We start from the raw sequence: 20,126 nt of genomic DNA on the forward strand, positions 1-20,126 counted from the left end.
TATGTTGTTCCAATGTAAGATGTTTATCCAAAGTCACTCCCAATATTTTTTTAGATTGTTCTATATTATAGTCCAAAACGTTCACATGTATCATTGATATTGTAATTGGGAGTTGCAAGGAAAAATATAGTTTTCTCCGTATTTAGGGCTCCTTTTATCAAGGGCGCTACAGGGGTTAGAGCGTCGGACATTTCATCATGCGCTAACCCCCACGGCACACCAAAAAACTAACGCCTCGTCAATGGAGGCGTTAACGACTAGCATGGCAGGCAGTTGAACGCGCGATATTCCGCGCGTTAACCGCCTACCGCAGCTTGATAAAAGGAGCCCTTAGTTTCAATTTAAAAGCAGTCATCCAGAGTTCAATCTGACTTAAAATGGTCGCTAAAGAATTTACGAACTCAGGTTACAGACAAGTTAACGGGATGACTATAGTAATGTCATCCGCATAAATATAAAACTTAAGATTTAGACTTTGCAACAGATTTTCCAAAGAGACAAGATAATTGTTAAACAAGGTGGGGGACAAAGGCGAACCCTGCGGAACCCCACAGGAATTTTCCCAACGATAGGACAAAGTGTCATCCTTGAATACCTGGTATGATCTTTTACTCAGGAATCCACAAAACCAGTTCAATACATTTCCCACAATTCCAGTGGATTCCAAACAATCTAAAAGAATAGTGTGGTCTACCAGATCGAAAGCGCTGCTCAAATCCAGCTGCAGAATCAAAGCACTTGTACCTTGACTAAATAATGAATGCAGATAATCTAACAAAGAAGCCATGATTGTTTCGGTACTAAAGCCTGACCGAAAACCAGATTGATTATCTTGCAAAATGCTAAACTTGTCCAAGTATGTAACTAATTCAGCGTTTGCCATACCCTCCAGTAACTTAATAGACAGAGGAATACTGGCAATGGGTCTGAAATTTGATGCAATACTAAATGATTCTTTAGTATTTTTTATAATTGGTGTAATCACAATTTGACCCAATTCTTCTGCAAACTTCCCTATGGATAGTAAAAAATGAACCCACATCAACAGTTTAGCCTTAAAAGAGACCGGGGGCAGCTTTCATGACATTCGGAGGACAGCTATCAAGTCTACAGTATGAATTGACATACTTATTATAGAACTTACTAAGAGTTTGCCAATCAATAGCTGTGAACTTGTTCCAACCCAAGTCTACTCTGGGAACCTCTGAACCCTGGAGGATAGGGAAACACCAATGGTGATTAATGGAATCAACTAAAGTAGACCTCAGTTTTTGTATTTTGGTATTGGAAAAAATCAGCCAAAGTGTCTGCAGATAGAATAGATTTTTCAGCGGAACTAGTAAATGCCTCTATATCGTAAAGATCAGTTTGGTAGAAATAGGAACTTCTTCCTTATTTCAACTAGCGCTAGTTGAAATAAGGAAGAAGTTCCTATTTCTACCAAACTGATATTTATGAAATAGCCACCTGAAGTTACATTTGATCTATATCGTAAAGGTCATTAACTAATTTAAAAAGACTTCTACTATTAATTGCTAATCTTTTGGGAGTAAAAATGTTTATGTTTCTCTTTGATCAAGTTTTTATAGTTTTTAAATTTTTGCCTCCAAACCTCTCTCCAAACCTATGCTCCAAGGTTCCCGATTTTAACCATTGTCTTTCCAGTTTCCTTAATTCCCTTTTTGCCATTAGGAGATCTGTGTCAAACAATCCATCTAAATTTCTGTGTTTCTTTCTTCTCACTTTAATAGGAGCCATTTCATTTAAAATATGGATATTAGTATCGATCCATGAGTCCATAAATTGTTCAATCTCGTTATTTTGTTTTGAAATTATATAATGGGACCAAAATTCCACAGGGTTAATCAGACCTCTACTAGCATGAAATTTTTTATTTCTTTTTTAATTTTATTATTGGTTTTAAATTGGGTTGTCTTTAATTGCCAGTCAAATTCAAAATTACATAGTCTGTGGTCAGATCATAAAGAGTCAGCCCAATTCACTTATTTCCAGTGAATCTTAGGATTAACTGGTTCTTTGGAAGAAAAAGTAATAAGATCTAGTTGATGACCTTTTTGGTGAGTTTTTACTGGGGATGATTTGAAGTAGCCTAAAGCGGAAATAAAGGACCAAAACTCTATAATTTCAAGTTGATCTACTTGGTCAAGATGAATGGTAATATCCCCACTCAATAGATTATATGATCCTGTTATCGAATTATTTATCAAAAATTCAAATAAGTCGTCCTTCGCTAAATTCCAATTTTTAGGAGGTATGTAAAACAAAGTAGTAATTAAAACATCTGCTAGAGATTTGGAAGTTAATTTAAAAGACAAAATTTCTAAATTATAAGTGGACTTAGAATTTAAAACAGTACAATTTAGATAATCTCTAAAAATAATAGCTAAACCTCCACCCCTTCCCCAAGCTCTCACTAATGATAAAATTTTAAAACATGGGGGAAGGCATTCTTGAATGATAATGTCATTGTCTGATAACAACCATGTTTCAGTAAGTAGAACAAAATCAGGGTTAGATTCTTTCAACCAGTCGTTAATCGGCTAAGATTTGTTTCTCATTGATTGTATATTTAAATAAAAACCACAGAGATTTTGATATCTGAGAGGGTCAGTTGGAAAAAAATGGGAATAAGTCAGATTTTTTAGTACTCGTGGTTTTTTAGTATAGGGCTTGTTTAGTCTGCGAGAGGCTGGCAAAGCTGATATAAGAAATGGACCAGATTCAGTATAGTCATTCAAGGCATGGTACGGGGTCATTGGTAAACTTATTAAGACACAGTTAAATACCTTTCTACCGATTGAAGATGGTGCAATGATAGACTACTGAAAACACTTACAGGGGCAAGCCCCCGATTTGTGATTTTCTTACCATTTCATGGTTCTGAGCACCTTCTTGGTTCTAAGGATTTATACTTTCTATAGTTCCTCTTTTTTGGTTTGTTGATGGGCTATATATATACAGCATGTTGTGATGCTAGCAGTGACATCAACACGTCCAGTAGGATGACCAATGGAACACCCATGCTAGATGTCCAGTACGCCTTATAATAGATATCCTTATACATCTATACTTATATGCAGTGAGGGTTATATAATCGATAGATTTAGACATATGGCAGAAGTTTGTGTGGCAATCTTCTAGGCGTATAGCTGTGCCATAATCATTTGCTGCATTTCTTGTAGACATACTGTCTGTTATGGTCGCACGATGTTGGACATACAGCATTTTATATTCCGATTTGTATGTCCATAGCATTTCGATTATGCCTCTCCAGTTCTGTTATCTTAAGATTTTTTTTAAACTTCTTTTGTTACGTAGATTGAGAGACTATCCTAAGATGCACTTTTTAAGAACTAGAAGACTCTTCTTTCCTTTACTGTTGCTCCCGGCATATTTGACTGTCCTCGACTCTCAATTGAAAGTTTCCTGATTTCCAGCTGTAACATACTAATCTTCCTGGGTCAGATCATCATTACTCTATGATCTCCACTTTGGAACTTTTACTTATGGTTCTCTGCTGCGCATACTTGCATTCACAGCACCATTGATACTATTGCAGGGATCCACCATGGATTTAGTGCCTGTAAGGTGGTATTCTCCTTTTTTGTGCACTATAATCATGAAGTAAACAGGACATGCTCACTCCATCCAAACTGTAGAATGGTTCAGGGTGGATTGTCTATCCCTTCCTTCACAACAACTCTGCTATATTACCTTTTCAAGATTTTAATGGAGGGATCCAATCTGGGTGTAGAGCCTGTTAAGTTGGATCCCTTCCCACATTTTTTCATTGCCAAAAGAGCCATTATTGGGGTACAACCTCTCACATGGATTGCTTTCTTTTCCTTGACTGTTTGTTTTTGTTGTTTTCAATTCATATTCTCCGCTGAGGCTTGAAGATGGAGAATTACTATATAGATGGTTCACTGGTTTGGTTCCCTCAGCAGGATCAACCAGGACGCCTACCACTGTACCATCAATGCTAATACAGTATTCTGAGAGATATTCATACTATTCTTTTGGAATATCTTACCCTACTGTCCTTTCCTAATATCAAACAGACAGTGTCAAGATTGGCCTTCATCTCCATCTCCTTCTTTATTCTAAAGGCCTTGGAGGCTTGGGACTGGCTGTAAAGCTGGAGGATGCCAGTTGAGCACACATCTTTTTTTAGGATGTTTTACTTTTGTAAGCCTAGAGTTGTTGTTAAACCTTTCCTCATCCATTCTGGGCTAGACTATGAACAGGATTGCACTTATATCTTTCAAGTTCTGGAACTCTACACTATTTCTATTTTTTTCGATAGCTATTATTACAAGGCTTCCGTTAAAAAAAGGACATACTTTTGTTGAACATTTAATACAGCCAGACTACCTCTTCTGCTTCTGTGAAGCTAATAATAGCAAGAGCTCCAAGGGATTTCTAATCAAATTCTATCTCAGTTTTTTGACAAGACTACCGTTCACATCTTCTGATGTTGGTTTTGTAGCTTGCTGCAGCCACTCCAAGTTACATTCCCCTTATTCCTTTACTTGGACACTTTACTTGGGCAGAAGGAGTGCAGTAGCTACTACGCACTCCTTCTGCAGGGTTCCAGTGCATTTCTTGGGTGATGCTATTAATTTCATCCACTCTTAATTTCATCACATTTTTTCAGTTGGGAAATAGTTTCCACCACTACATGCTTTCATGGTATCCCTGGCTTATATTGTTACACTGCAAAATTAATGTCTCGTTCTGACTCTACGATTCTTTTCTGCTGGGCTACTGAACTTTCTGTTCTACCGCTAGCCCTTCTATCCATTCTTGCAGAGTTTCTCTGACTCTCATATTATCTGTGTAACAATACTTTCCTTCTGTTTGCAGGGTTACTCAATTTCCCTCTATTGCTTTTTGGTCACCTTCTTTTTGTAGACCTACCTACCTCTCCGACGTTGCAAATTATTCAAAATACTTCTGTTAAAAATATCATCCAGGCAAGGAAATTCGACCATGTTTCACCTCTACTAATTAAAGCACATTGGCTACCCATCGAACATAGAATCATTTATAAAATTATTCTACTTTCATTCAAAACTAGAACTTGTAATCAACCAGAATTCATAAGCAGACTTCTTATACCCTATGCCCCCCTCAGATTACTCTTCTCTGCTACACATCTTCTCAATATTCCCTCTTTGAAAATCTTTATTGATTTTTAAACTTTGATAGTGCAATACAATTGGAAAATCATAAATACTGCATAGAAAGCACTAATAACTGTACAATTATTACATTAAGCAATCATTTACTCCCATCCTCATCTTAATTATTAATACAATAATACATATGATGTGATTTCAAAACTATAATTAAATAATTTAACTCCTCAATGAACATTTCCCTCCCTCCCCCCCCCCCCCCCCCCCCCCCCACCCTCACTGGATGTGTAAGAATCTAATGAAAAGGGAAGAAACATGGCCCATACTGTAATGCAACAAAAGTAGTCAATGGACTTCATACATCATTAAAGATCTTACTAGTCCCCAAACGTTCTGCCATCATTCTTTCATACTTATATGTGGCACACACATTTACTCACCAAAAAGTATAATTAATCATGTCATGGTTCTTCCAATTATGTGTGATCAGTTGAACACCTATTCCTGTTATGATCAGGAAAAGACGACTTTTATACTTGTCTAAAGTAGGCTTAACATGAAGTAACGTAACACAAATTACAGCCTCATAGGATAAGGGGACAGATGACCCAAGAATGAGATTTATTTGTCCCCAAATTGACTTCCAGAAACCAAGTATCAGTGGACAAAAATATAACAGACGATCCAAAGTCCCTATATGAATATGACAATGCCAGCATCTATTAGATTTAGAATTATCTATTTTTTGTAATCAAACTGGGGGTCCAAAAAATCCTATGTAATAAAAAAAAACCCAAAAACCAAGTTATTCCAGGTCGGGAATACAAGGTCTCTGCTTATGCAGATGACATATTGCTTCATTTGAGGAATCCTGGAACAACCATTCCACATTTACTGGAGCTGATTGAGAAATTTGGGAAATTTTCAGGATATAAGATAAATTGGAGTAAATCAGAGGTGCTTCCGCTTAATGTAAACCGTTCTGAACTCCCCTGGGAGAATGGTATAGAAAAAATTGAATAAATAAAAAATAAAAAAATTGTACAAAAGGTTTATTTGATTCATTCCCCTTTCTTTGGAAGGGAGAAGGGATAAAATATCTAGGTATTTGGATAAAAAATACAGTGGAAGAGACAATGCAAGTAAATGAAAAATCTTTATTGCAGAAGGTCACAGAAATATGTGAGCATTGGAATCCATTACATCTGTCTTGGTGGGGGAGAGTACATACTGTTAAGATGATGATTTTGCCTGTGGTTTGTTACCAAATGGGTATGTTGACAGTTTTTTTTTCCCGTGGTCCTTTTATAAAAAATTAAATAGTATTCTGACAAAATGTATTTGGCTTGGGAAAAATGTGAGAATTTCTCTAGTATCTTTACAAAAATCAATTGTGGAGGGTGGGGTAAATTTTCCCAATTTTTATAGGTATCATCAAGCCTATATAATGCATTAGGGTATGTATTTGATCCTCCCTGAGCTCATGGAACATCTTCCAGGCTGGCTATATCTAGAATGGAAAATTATGTCCCCTATGCGACTCTCTCATTATCAGGCTACCTAGATATGCTAAGGACAACATAATTTTATTGGATACATGGAAAACAATTACATTTATTGATAAACTAACAGATGTTCCTATAATGAAAATCTATTTTGCAGTCCTTATGGTTAAACTTCAAGATTCAAGTAGGCGGTGCTGGGATTGCCTGGAAGAATTGGATGCAGGCAGGTATTCGGACATTGGATGATGTTATATCTAATGAGAAACTGCTTGATTTTTCACGACTGCAACAATCATTTGGCATTTTAAAATCCCAAAAGTATAGGTGGTTGCAGTTGAAGCAGGCTATTCAGAATGGGTTCCCTGAATGGAAAAGTTTAAAAACTTATTACAGCTTGCAGATTCTTTGCTTCCAAACAAATCTAGTAGGACATCAGGCCGTCCAGTGGTACAAATTGATTTCTGAATTTTTAAAAAAGAAGCCAAAAAATAGTCTTGGAGATATTTGGAGCATCAAGATAAAACATTATGTTTCTGTGTCTCGTTGGCCACGAATTTGGATTTGGAGGTTGAAATGTACAGCATTAGCATCTATGAGACAAACATGGAAAAATATTAATACCATGTGCTTAAATATCTTTTTGGTTACTGCACCCTCCCTCTGGAACTACATAAAAGAGGAAACAAATTTAAACTAGTTTAAATCTAAATTAAAAACCTTCTTGTTTGAAGATGCCTTCGAATAGTAACTACTCTTTTAAATATGCTGTTTAATGGCAACTGTCCTTCTAAGGACAATTCGACATCCCTTCTTTTGGTCTCTCCCCTACCTCTTGTTCTTTCCTTCAGTGTCTCTTTCCTATAATATTATAGTTCAACTCCTCTTTTCCTTTTGTACAATGTTGTCTGTTTGGTTAATTATTCCCCCAAATATGTTTGTTAACTTGATTGTTTTTATTGATTAATGTACCCCGCCTAGATGCCTGATTAGGCGGTATAATAAATTTTTAAATAAACTTGGAAGCAACTCTAAGGGCTCCTTTTACTAAGATGCGCTAGCGTTTTTAGCACGCATTGCCGATTAGCATGTGCTACACGTACAAACTAACGCCAGCTCAATGGTGGCGTTAGTGTCTAGCGTGCGTGGCAATTTAGCGTGTGCTAAAACCGCTAGCTTAGCTTAGTAAAAGGAGCCCTAACTTACATTTTATTGTTTGCTTTCAACTTTACGGTGTTCCCTCACATCAGTTGACATTTTTTTAGTTCAAGGGTAAACTAATAGTGTGATCTCAAGCAGTTCCTTCACAGGCTTGACTTTATTATCTAGTTAGTTTTTTCTATTCTGATTTTTTTAAAACCCAAAACAAACAAACAGCATTGGGAACAGAATAATACTGTTCTTTGATTAAGCGATTAATCAAAAACACTAATAAACTTGAAACTTGAAACTTTATTTCTATTAGTACACACATTTTTTCTTCCTGTACTTCTACACCAGGGGTGCCCAATAGGTCGATCGCGATCGACAGGTAGATCGCCAGGGTAAAGTGAGTCGATCAGACTCACTTTGCCTTGGTGATTTACCGGGCCGATCAGCCTTCCTCTCCCCGATGTCAATTCTGCCGTCGGAGAGGAAGTTCGGGCCAGCCAATCGCTGCCTGGCTGGGCAGAACTTCCTCTCCGACGGCAGAATTGATGTTGGGGAGAAGAATGTTGGTCGACCCGCAGGGAAGCAGAGAGAGCTTGGTGCGGCGGCGGTGGCAGCTTTGGGGCCTGTTACCTGATGGCAATGGTGGCGGCGGCGGCTTGGGGGCCTGTTCCCTGATGGTGGTAGCAGTGGCTTGGTGGAGGGTAGGGAGAAAGAAAGAAAGGGGGCAGGCAGGGAGACAGAAGGAAAGAAGAGAAACAAATAAAGAAAGGGGGCATGAAGAGGGAAAAAAAAAGAAAGGGAGGCACGGAGATAGAAAAGGCAGGGAGAGAGGAAGAAAAAGTTGGGGGAGGGAATGAGGTCTGGAGGAGAGGAAGCATAAAGGCTGAAAGAAGGGAAGAAAGATTGGATGCACAATCAGAAGAAGAAAGTGCAACCAGAGACTCATGAAATCACCAAACAAGTTAGGAAAAATGATTTTATTTTCAATTTAGTGATCAAAATGTGTCTGAATTTATATCTGCTGTCTATATTTTGCACTATGGCCCCCCTTTTACTAAACCACAATAGCGGTTTTTAGCGCAGGGAGCCTATGAGTGTTGAGAGAAGCGCGGGGCATTCAGCGCAGCTTCCTGCACTAAAAACTGCTATTGTGGTTTAGTAAAAAGGGAGGGGGGTATATTTGTCTATTTTTGTATGGTTGTTACTGAGGTGACTGTGCATAGAGTCATCTGCCTTGACCTCTTTGAAAAAAACCCGGAATAGGAATGATAATTAACATTTTCTCAGTGTACAGTGTGCTTTGTGTGTTTTTTTTTTAATTTTATTGTTGGTAGATCATTTTGACTTGGTCATTTAAAAGAGGCTCGCAAGCCCAAAAAGTGTGGACACCCCTGTTCTACACTATTCGCAACCAGATTATGGTAGCTCTTTTTTCCCCCTATTCCTTCCTTTCATGAGGACAAGGTCATATATCTCTTACTTGATTCTCAAGTTTCTGAGCTTCCTACTCTCCTTTCAATAGAAGATGAGACCAGTTTCTGCATTAAGTTTGCATATCTTGTTCTTTGTTTTTCCATGCAGTATGGGGATATCCCACATTTCCATTCCCCGTTCACCATGGCTTTTCCAACATTTTTTCTTAAGAAGTGCTACTTCTTGCCATCCTTGCTCTGGCTCTGGTCACTTGCAAGACATATCAGAGCTCTCTCACAGTCTTCAGGGGGAGCATTTTTAACACATGGCTTTGCTCCCAGTCCTCCACAATTTCTTTCTATCGTCCACAGTAACATTTTTTTGCTCCTTACTACTGTGTCTTTCCTAGTTTTCTGGAAAATATTCTAACCACTGGGAACCATGCTTTCATTTTGCTTGAAAAAATTCCCTCTCCCATCTGTGTCTTCCTGAGCAATACCTGGGTTTACCTGCTCTTTTAGGTCTGGTTGTCCACATATGTACATTTGCCAGTATCCATTCTTTTTTTCTTGAATCTTTCTTATGTCTTCCTCGCCTATGCTTGGATTCCCCTGCCGCTATAAGGTCGTCTATTATTTACAATCTCCATTACTTTAGTATTCCCTGGGTTCTTCCCATGATCCTCTGCTTGAGGATAGGGTTCTTCTGCTTAGTCTGTATTTATTTCCTTTCCTCGCTTCTACCTACTTGTCTCAAACAGTATACTTGATTTTATTGCGAGGCAACAAGCGTTTATATTTCTTTAGAGGCCAACTCAACCTCCATCCCCTTTGCTAAAGCTAAGGAGTCCCACATGTGAGAATATGGTTTCGATAATGGTTTCGATCTTTCCTAGAGAAAAGAGTGTTTTGTGTTGAGTTTGAAAAGAAGAAGTTGGGTTGGCCTTTCCTGCGCTATGGGTTCCTCAGGGATCAGCTTTGCCAGCATTGTTATTTAATATATATTTGTTACCGCTTTGTAAAACGCTAAAAGACCTGGGTCTGAATGTTTATCTTTATTTGCACGATATACAGTTTTTGATTCCAATTCAGCATTCTATGTCTGAGGCCCTGGGAGTGCTTCATAGAACATTCCAGCTGATTCAAGGGTGGATGTGTAGTAGTCAGCTAAAGCTGAATGTCTCTAAAACAGAGAGACTCAGTTTGGTCGACCAAATGAGCTTCAAGCATTTCCCTATGAGGTCATGTTAGATAATGTTTCTGTACCCGTGTTACAGCAATGCAAATATTTGGGTGTTACACTGGATTCCACATTGTCCTTTAAGGCATAAATAAAAGTAGTAGTCACAGGTGAATTCTACCGGCTATGTGTTTTACGTAGATTAAGAGATTATCTATCTGATGATCAATCCTGTGTTGGATTATTGTAATGTTTTGTATTTGAGTTTATCACAATGTGTACTTAGGTCCATGCAACTTGTTCAAAATGCCGCTGCCCACTTGGTGGCTCATGTCTCTCAGTTTGAGCACATTACTCCTGTTTTGAAAGATCTGCATTGGCTGCCAATCAGGGCTCATATCTAGTTTAAGACCCTGTGTTTAATTTTTAAACTATTGAATGTTGGTGGTCCGGAGCTGTTGCGATCGTTGGTGCACTTTTATGTTTTATCACAGAGTTTACATTTTAGAGATAAGCTTTGTCTTGATGTGCTCTCCCTGTTGGTGGTTAAACTTCTGAGTCACCAGAAAGTGATGTTTTCTGTTCAGGATCCTATTTGTTGGAACAGGCTCTCTATGGATCTCTTAGGCAAGCATCTTCAGTTTTACAGTTTAGAAAAAAGCTAAACTAAACTAAACCTTAGGTTTGTATACCGCGCCATCTCCACAAGCGTAGAGCTCGGCACGGTTTACAGGGTTAGGTTGAAAAGGAGCTACAATGAAGGGTTATAGGAAAGGAGCTAGGAAGATAAAGAGGGACAGGGAACCAAAAAGTGGGAAGTGTTAGATTTTTGAAAAGAGCCAAGTTTTCAGGTGTTTGCGGAAGGATTGGAGGGAACTTGAAACTCTGAGCGGGGATGTGAGATTATTCCAGAGTTCTGTGGTTCTAAAGGGGAGGGATGTTTCTAGTTTTCCTAAGCTGAAAACTTTTTTTTATTTTTGCATGCTTTTTCAAAGTCAAGTCTCAGTCAAGTAAAAGCAATGGAGATGTTTTATTGGTGTTTGTTTCTTTGTTGGTTGTACTGTTCTATGTTTGTTTGTTGTATTGTAATATGTTCATTGTATTAAGTTGTTTTGTTGTTTTATTGAAATATGTGTTATATGAATTTGGATGTTTTATTGTACTCTGCATAGAATTGCAGGATATGTGGAATATAAATTTTTAAAATAGACAAGCAGGCAGCATATTTATTTATTTATTTATTTAAGGATAAAGCACAATTACTTACCATAAAAGGTGTTATCTGGAGACAGGTAGATATTCTTACAACCTACCCACCTCTCCTGGTTGCTTTTTCACTTGGGCATAGAACTGACCTTATGAGATGGCATCTGGCGGGAAAGCACTGGTGGATGCGGCCACAGCCAGTCTCGAAGCTTTGCTAAAAGCTTAAAGTGACAGTACACTTTATCACTGTCTGTACCGAGGCTCCGTGGATGATGTCACCAACATGTGAGAATATCTGCTTGCTGTTTCCAGATAACACCTGTTACAGGAAGTAACTGTGCTTTCTCTACCTCCCTCGGCTGGCAGAAAAGGATGACACCCACTTGTTAAGGATAGTACAGTTCACTAAGGGAAAGGAAATTAACTGGTATGACTAATTTTCATCTTAATGCTGTGTGAATACTAAAAAATTTGAATTCTGTGTTTGGAGTTCTTCTTTTGTGATTTCCATCCCACAGTCATCTTCTTACTTGACTTTTGCTGTGGTTATCACCTATTATTTTGAGCTAGCATGGAGTGAGAATAAAACATTGTTCAGAATAAAGGGTTAGATTTCATTGGGGGGCCTGGGATAGGCACATGGGATCTCTCAGAGAGAGAAAAAGATAACAATTACTGCGGATGGGCGGACTAGATGGGCCATTTGGCCTCTATCTGCCACCATGTTTCTATGGGCTCCTTTTACTAAGGTGCGCTAGCATTTTTAGCGCACACAGGATATTACTGTGCATTACGCGGCTAGAACTAACGCCAGCTCAATGCTGGCGTTAAGGTCTAGCATGCAGGGCAATTCAGCATGCTCTATTCTGCGCGTTAATGCCCTAACGCACCTTAGTAAAAGGAGCCCTTTGTTTCTATTGAGGTTTTCCATTTATGCTAGGAGAGAATGCAAAAGAATATGCCTCATATTTAAATTTCTTTTTTTTTAAGTAATTTGTAGTTTAAAAAATTCTATAGTATTCATGACAAATCTACAGAAATACATTTTACATATCTATTAACTTTCATGGACCTAATTTTACCACGGGCAACATACAGGAAAAATAGGAAGAGAATTTTTCGTCATATTTTTCTAAGAGAAGAAAACAGATGTATAACACACTATACTTATGCTGATAATTCCATCCTTTTTGTAAATTCTTATGGGTGTATTTCTTTTTCTTTCTGATGTTTATGTTGCTAGATTTACCTTCTGGTGGTTATATTCAAGAAGATATTTCCCACTGTTTCTATCTGTGTGAGGCAGGGGAAGACTGCTGTGATGTGATGGCCAGCTGTAAATGTGGTACTCACACTGGCCAATTTGAATGCATCTGTGAGAAAGGATACTATGGAAAGGGACTGCAGCATGAATGCACAGGTCAGTATCCACATTAATGATTTCAAATAAAAATGCTTTATATAATAAATTATATATTGAATGCATGAACTCAAATCTGAAGGTCCTGTGTACAGAACACTTTTGTCATAGGCTGAAAATGTTAAGAAACCCCCTAGCAAGCAGCACTGGTAATATACTTCCATACTGTATACATTCAACATAATTGAGCAGGTAGAAAAAATGCGCAAACCAGTATATTTAAAGCCACATTTTAATGCTATGTTGCTGTTTGCATGAATAGAAACCTGGAGATATATGTCTTTAAAACTGGATGATGGGGACCCACTTAATTTATTTAATTTAAAATATCTATTACCTGCAACTACCCACAGTTTTAGATAGCATACAAAAATACATATATAAAATTAAAATTAAAACAGACATACAATAAAAACCAGGATATACTAGCTATTCCAGCTTGAATTATTTCAGGATAAAATAATTTTCATTTACCTATTTATAAATTGTTCCCAAATGCTCTGCTGTATAGTAATTTCTTCATATGCTTCTTAAAGCTACAGGAGGGCTTAAATTTTATCATGGCTCTGACCCCAGCCATCAACTGATTACTTTTAAAAATTTCAGCAATGGTAAATGAGTGATCGCATGATTAAACATGTGAATTTGTAGCAGGAATCTGTACTAATCTGTCAGCCCCAGAATTTAATTTTCTTAAAAACAAATAAGATTTCAGAGCTTCTATAAGATAATAACGGGCACGTAAAAATCAAACAAAGCGCTTAAATTTTGTATACCAATGAACTAGTTGATTTAATATGTTCAAAATGAGATGGACCTGTAAGCAATTAGGTCATGGAATTCTGAATAGATAAAAGAGCTTTAAAAATTGATAAAGGTCGACCAAGCGACAAAGAATTATAATAATTCAATCTAACAAACTTGAGGGACTGTCTAAAAATCAATAGGTAGCTAAGGGGAAGTGGCAAGATGGTGGCATGAGCAGCACAACAGTAAGCAGTATCTTGGACACTGGCTGCTGGAAAAAATTTCCTCTAGCAAATATGCCCTTAGCAGGCAGAACATAGCAGCAGATTGCTAGGTTGTAAATTCCTCACAGAGAGTTGTGCCCTTCTTTGTCCTTAGCCGAAGGAGCTCGTTCCTTAAGATCTTCTTCTTTAAATTTGCTTTCAGTCCCTTCATTAAGAATCATAGGCACCAGACGCAATGATATATTCTCTGTAAAAGCGCCCACACTGTGGAACTCCCTTCCAAATTTTATCAAAAACGAAAAAGACCTTGTTGCGTTTAAGAAAATTTTAAAAACATATTTATTTCAGGACGCATTTGATCTATAAAACATAGTCTTTTTAGGTTTTCCATTCTCTTCTATTCCATCTTAACCCATGTCTACCTAATGTGCTTTACCCTTGAATGTTTAAACCTTTATAAATAACAAAATTGTAACTTCTTCCCTTTCTTTCCACCCCTTCATGTTCGTCAATCTTTGTCGTTTTTTTTTTAAGTGATTTTTGTAAACTAAATGTATGTCTGTCTATTAATTGATTATTAGAAACTAAATGTATTACCACACTCTGATGGTTTTTAATTGTACATCGCTTAGGTACTGTGATAAGCGATTCATCAAATAAAGGTAAACTTGAAACTTGAACTTGAACTTGAGCGTCAGGGACTTTGGGCCAGACGTCTCTTTTTCTCCTCCGGTCTCCAGTATACTGCCATGTTCAGCATCCATAGTGGCAGCAGTGATGGAAGCCCGGGAAATGGAAGAAATGGATCAGGGCAATAGTGAGGGTGAGGCTGCTGTGACTAAATCAATCCTGATGTTACAAAATCCACTCGAGAAAGATGTAAACTTTTCTTGGCTATGAGACAGGAGGCTACAGATATTGGAGCATTTTTCTTGTTATCCTATCTTTGTAAATGCGTTATTAAATTGAGTGGGATAAAATATATATTTTTTAATCCTGATCAACTATGATCTTTTGTAGATATGAAGAAAATAACAGCTTAATTATTGGATTTTGTTTGTTTAGCTGAGGATATTACATGTTAAGCCTGTGTACTAATATTTTTTGTTTCCACTTTTTGATCTCCTTTTATTTATTTTATTGACTCCCTACACTGTGATCTAAGGAGGAGGATGTTTCTTTACTCTATGGATACATGTTATATTTGATCTGTTTTGCTTAAAACAAGTGGATGCTCTTATAGACTTTGGGGTCCTTTTATCAAGCCGTGCTAGCGGGGTTAGCGTGTCGGACATTTCATCACGCGCTAACCCCCGTGGTCAGCTAAAAAACTAAAGCCTGCTCAATGCAGGCGTTAGTGGCTAGCGTGGCAGGCGGTTTAACGTGCAGTATTACGCAGCTTGATAAAAGGACCCCTTTGTTTGATAATTAATAATTCAAGTGATAAAAAAAAATTAGCAGGTGACAAAATACTTTCTTACCTTTCAAACAATTGCAGTTAAAAATAAGAGGTAGAAATTTGGGAGTCAATATTAAAAGCAATTTAACTAAGGTGGGGCTACCCACTGATATTCAGCAGCACATAACTAGATAGTGCCACTGATCCTCTGAGAACAAGCATCTGGGTGACATCATCCAATGAAGTCCCATGCAGATGCTATCTAGTGTATACAGCTATTAGAAAATTCTAGCAGCATCCCACTGCACATGCATGGGTGCCTTCCCATGCATGTGGGTGTAGGTTCCTTGTTATCGTTATCTGTGTTTTCCTGCAGAGATGGGAGTAGAGAATGACACGGTGACTTATCCGTGGCTAGCCATGAGTAACCCGCCGAATAGGGGACGTAAAAAAATGGTCGCTGCGGGGACGGAGAGAAGGCCATTCACTGCCCCATGGAGCAGTGAATGGCCTTGGCCCCACAGTTAACTGAGGATCGCACTAAAGATCGCATGGTCCAGCAGCTTCCTCCCTCCTTCCTCCCAATCGTGGTCCGGGCATCTCTCTCTCTCCCTCCTTTCCTTCCCCTCACTGGCTTACTTTAATTTTCATCTTAAGCCTCTGGAGCCTAGAAGTTGCATGTGGCTGCCGGAAAGTCCTCCTCTGACGCAACTCCTGTTCCTGGTTGCATCAGAGGAGGACTTTCCGGCAGCCACACACGACTTCAACGCTTGTGAAGATGAAAATTAAAGTAAGCCGGGGGAGGGAGGGAGCTGCTGGACTGCGGTGGGAGGGAGGAGCTGCTGGACTGGGCAAAGGGGGGTGGAGAGGAACAGACGCTGTTCACTTTGGTGGGGAATATATGTGGGGTGGAGACGGGAACTGAGCTTGCGGGGACGGGGATGAAGCTCACGGCGACGGGACGGGGATGAGCTCATGGGGACAGGGCGGAGACGGGGACAAATTTTTTCCCCGTGTCATTCTCTAGTTGGGAGGTCGTGTCTTTGCAATTCCTCTTTAGCACTTTTCACAGATACCTCTTTAGTACCTACCCATTTGGGTTTTCCTCATTTTCTTCAAAAGTTTATTTTTAGTGTCTCCCCCTTTATTTTCCTAGGTTTTCAACTCTTCAAGTTTTCTTTCCTTTTCATGTAGTTCTTCAGGACTATGAGGGAGTGGGTGATATAGTAACGAGCATTCACTTACTGTAAGACACCTTACAGCAGGGAGCATTTGTTCACAGGTGCAGAAAGTAAGTCACTTTTGGGTAAGTGAGACAACCATGCTGAGTCGAGGAGTAGGGCTCAGGTAGGGAGGCATTTAAATGCCCTGAGGCTGAATAAATCAGGGAGGCTCCCAGGCAAGAGGTCTCCAGGAGGGAGATCCCAAAAAAGAGAGAGCCTCCCAAAGTGTAGCTTGGGCTATAGTACTTGAGTAGAAGCCCAGGGAAACAGAGTGACCCTCAAGCGGATATGAGAAGGACCGTCAAAGTAGGAAGTCTGCTATCACTTTGAAGACGCAGATAGTGGGTGCACAGGCTGAAGGCAAGCCTAGGGGTATGTATTTGTATAGGGAACTGCAATCTTGTGTTTGGAATATGGTCAGAAGCCAGCCCTCATAAGACTGCTTTCTTATGGTTCACAAGGAATATTGATTCTACTGTCTTTTTCAGTGAAAGCTACAATAATAAAATTAATTCTTTTGGTTACTCTTTCCCTTTGCCTGCCTGTGTTTGTGAGCGCCCCTGTCTGTCAGCCACAGTACCAGAAGGCTCCTTTTAGTCCTAAGCATCAGCCTCAATTTGAGCCTTGCCCGTTAGTTGCTCAAGATTGAGAATTTAGCTGAGATTCTTTTCTTCATGTCCAAGAAAACCCTCAAAAGATGTGGCCAATACAGACAGGTGACTTTTGTAATGGGCCTTCATACTTGGTGCAGCAGGTGCCTAGGGCCTAACTGTGTTCTCTCTGTTTAACAGAGATGGCGCATTAGGTCCAGCAGGCAGGAGAAACTTTTTGGCTCTGTTAAGGTTGGTCAGACTTCATCTACCACTGGGAGTGCACAAGATCGAGGAGGTCTCCACTTCCCTCTATGTCAGGCACTGATAGTAGGCCCAGGGATTGGTCAGTATTGGACCCGTCACCAAGGATGTATACAGATTTGATGCCATCTTCATCAGCACTGATGGACCATGATGCTGAGTGTCAAGAGAAGCCAAAGAAGCATAAGCATCGGTCCTCTTTGAAGCATAGGTGCCAGGTGCACAGTGCATCAGGACATAGGCATTGCCAATACATAAGAAACACCAAGAAGATTGATCCCCCTCTTTGGTGGAGGTGCTGGTGCACTAGTCTACAAGCAGCCAGGTTCCTGCTTCTATTTTGACATTGGCTCTTTTCCATGCTGTCTTTGAACTGACTTGCCAGCCTTTTCTGATGCTTGCCGTTGATGAGCGGCATAGGGCCATGCTCAGGGAGGAGTTGGCGCATATGTTTCATCTGCACATCACTTAGATATCGAAGATGCTTGTGAAAGCTGCAGCTCAGCCTCAACTTCTTCCTGAGGCCCCCATTTTGTCTGTGGAGTAGTCTTTAATGATGCTGCTTCGACGAGAGTCAACATTGACATTGACCCATGTGGTAGTGCTCTCTACATCAAGAAAGGAAGCCTCTCCAGAGTCTTAAAATAGGGTTGTACCTCGATACCCTCCAGGGTGTAGACATGGTTCCACTGAGCCAGGGTAGTCACAGACTCACACTGCCCATCTAGAGTATTGTGAGGAGTCTGACTTCGACCACTCATGAGAGTTAGCGGAGAATCTATATTGCTTCTCAGAGGAAAAGTCCTATTAAGTCCCTTCTAACCTGCTCCCGCTTCAAGGGAAAGTTAATTCTCTACCTGTGAGTCTCTCTTTCACAGGTTTTGTAAAGGAGATGACTCTGGCTAACCCATTTAAATTGGAGACAGAGGAGGAGCTTAGGGTGGAGATGTTATCTGTACTGGATGATGAATCTCCTCCAAAGGAAGGGATTGCAATTCTGTTACACCTTATTCTTAAGGATTTACTGATAAAGAACTGAGAATCTCCATTCTCAGTGTAAGTTGTACTCAGTATTGTATCCAAAAGGCTCCCAGATTCAACAGGGTGCAGTTGCCTTACCACTCCTTGGTAGTCGAATCCACAATTTGTTTGGTTCTAGCTTTCCTTCAAAAGGCTCTTGTGAAAGACCTGGTGGATAGCTCCCTCAAGGTACAAATAATAGGTCATTCCTGCTTCAGAACTTAGGCTAACAAAAGAACATTGGCCTCTCACCTAGATGTGTCAAGATTTTTGAAGGGAGCATTATGCTTGTATCCTCCACTACGTCATCCATTTCCAATGTGGAGTCTTAATCTTGTCCTGCAGGCCCTCATAAGAACATAAGAATTCCCTCGCGTCCACACACAACCTGATCCTAGGAGACATTAATCTCCACTTAGAAGATAATACCTCCAAACAAGTAGTGGATATTCTTACATTCCTCAACACCCTATCATAACAAATACTCAACCCCGAACCCATGCATGAAAAGGGCCATCAACTAGATATTGCTGCTTACACATCTCCCAACCTCAACACACAAAATATCCATATCACCAACGGCTCATGGCATCCTACCTTATGGTCTGACCACTACAAGTACACCTTCACCATCAACTGGGAGCATAATAGCATCAAACCTACCCCACGCAAATCAAGCTTCAAGTCCAGACAGAAAATCGAACCTAATACATTCTGGGACACAGTAGATCCAGCAATAGACTTAAACAACCCCAAAGAATTCATAAACACCTGGCGTTCCACAAGTGAATCCACTTTGAACAAACTAGCACCACTAAAAACAAAAAACAAAGTATGCAGACCATCAGACAAATGGTTTGAAGCCGAACTCCTACACCTAAAAAGGCAATGCAGACAATTAGAAAGGACATGGAAAAAACAGAAACAAGACCACAATAAAACAGAATGGAGATCCCAAATCAAACAATACAAAATCAAACTGAAGGATAAACGCAAAGACTACTACTCCAAACTCATTGGCACCGAAAAACCGGACACCAAAAAACTTTTCAGCATTGTAAAAAACCTCACTGATATCAAACCCTTCCTCGCCACCCAAGGAACCCAGACACCAACAGCTTCTCAACTAGCGGACCACTTCATAAGAACATAAGAACATAAGAAGTTGCCTCCGCTGAGGCAGACCAGAGGTCCATCTCGCCCAGCGGTCCGCTCCCGCGGCGGCCCATCAGGCCCTTTTGCCTGAGCAGTGGTCCCTGACTAGCTTTATAACCTATCTCTACTCCTATTCCTGTAATTTACCTCTACTCCTATCCCTATAACCCATCTCTACACTTATCTATACCCCTCAATCCCTTTGTCCTCTAGGAACCTATCCAAGCCTTCCTTGAAGCCCTGTACAGTGCTCCTATCTACCACAGCCTCTGGAAGCACATTCCATGTATCCACCACCCTCTAGGTGAAAAAGAATTTCCTAGCGTTTGTTTTAAACCTGTCCCCTTTCAATTTCTCCGAGTGCCCCCTTGTACTTGTGGTCCCCTTTAGTTTGAAAAATCTGTCCCTGTCTACTTTCTCTATGCCTTTCAGGATCTTGAAGGTTTCTATCATGTCTCCCCTAAGTCCCA

General features: G+C 39.6%; 1 protein-coding gene across 2 annotated transcripts in view; it reads left to right on the top strand.

Annotated features, from left to right (window-relative positions):
- SVEP1 (sushi, von Willebrand factor type A, EGF and pentraxin domain containing 1) overlaps positions 1–20,126 on the top strand; it is a 430,677-nt gene that overhangs the window by 23,184 nt on the left and 387,367 nt on the right. Inside the window, exon 3 of one of the 2 annotated variants that reach the window (XM_033926500.1) lies at positions 12,858–13,034. In XM_033926500.1, the coding sequence (XP_033782391.1) occupies positions 12,858–13,034 (177 nt within the window). The remainder of the gene's footprint in view (positions 1–12,857; positions 13,035–20,126) is intronic. The other variant, XM_033926511.1, reaches the window with a different exon arrangement.

Source organism: Geotrypetes seraphini, chromosome 1 (genome assembly GCF_902459505.1).
Source record: "Geotrypetes seraphini chromosome 1, aGeoSer1.1, whole genome shotgun sequence".
NCBI lineage: Eukaryota > Metazoa > Chordata > Amphibia > Gymnophiona > Dermophiidae > Geotrypetes > Geotrypetes seraphini.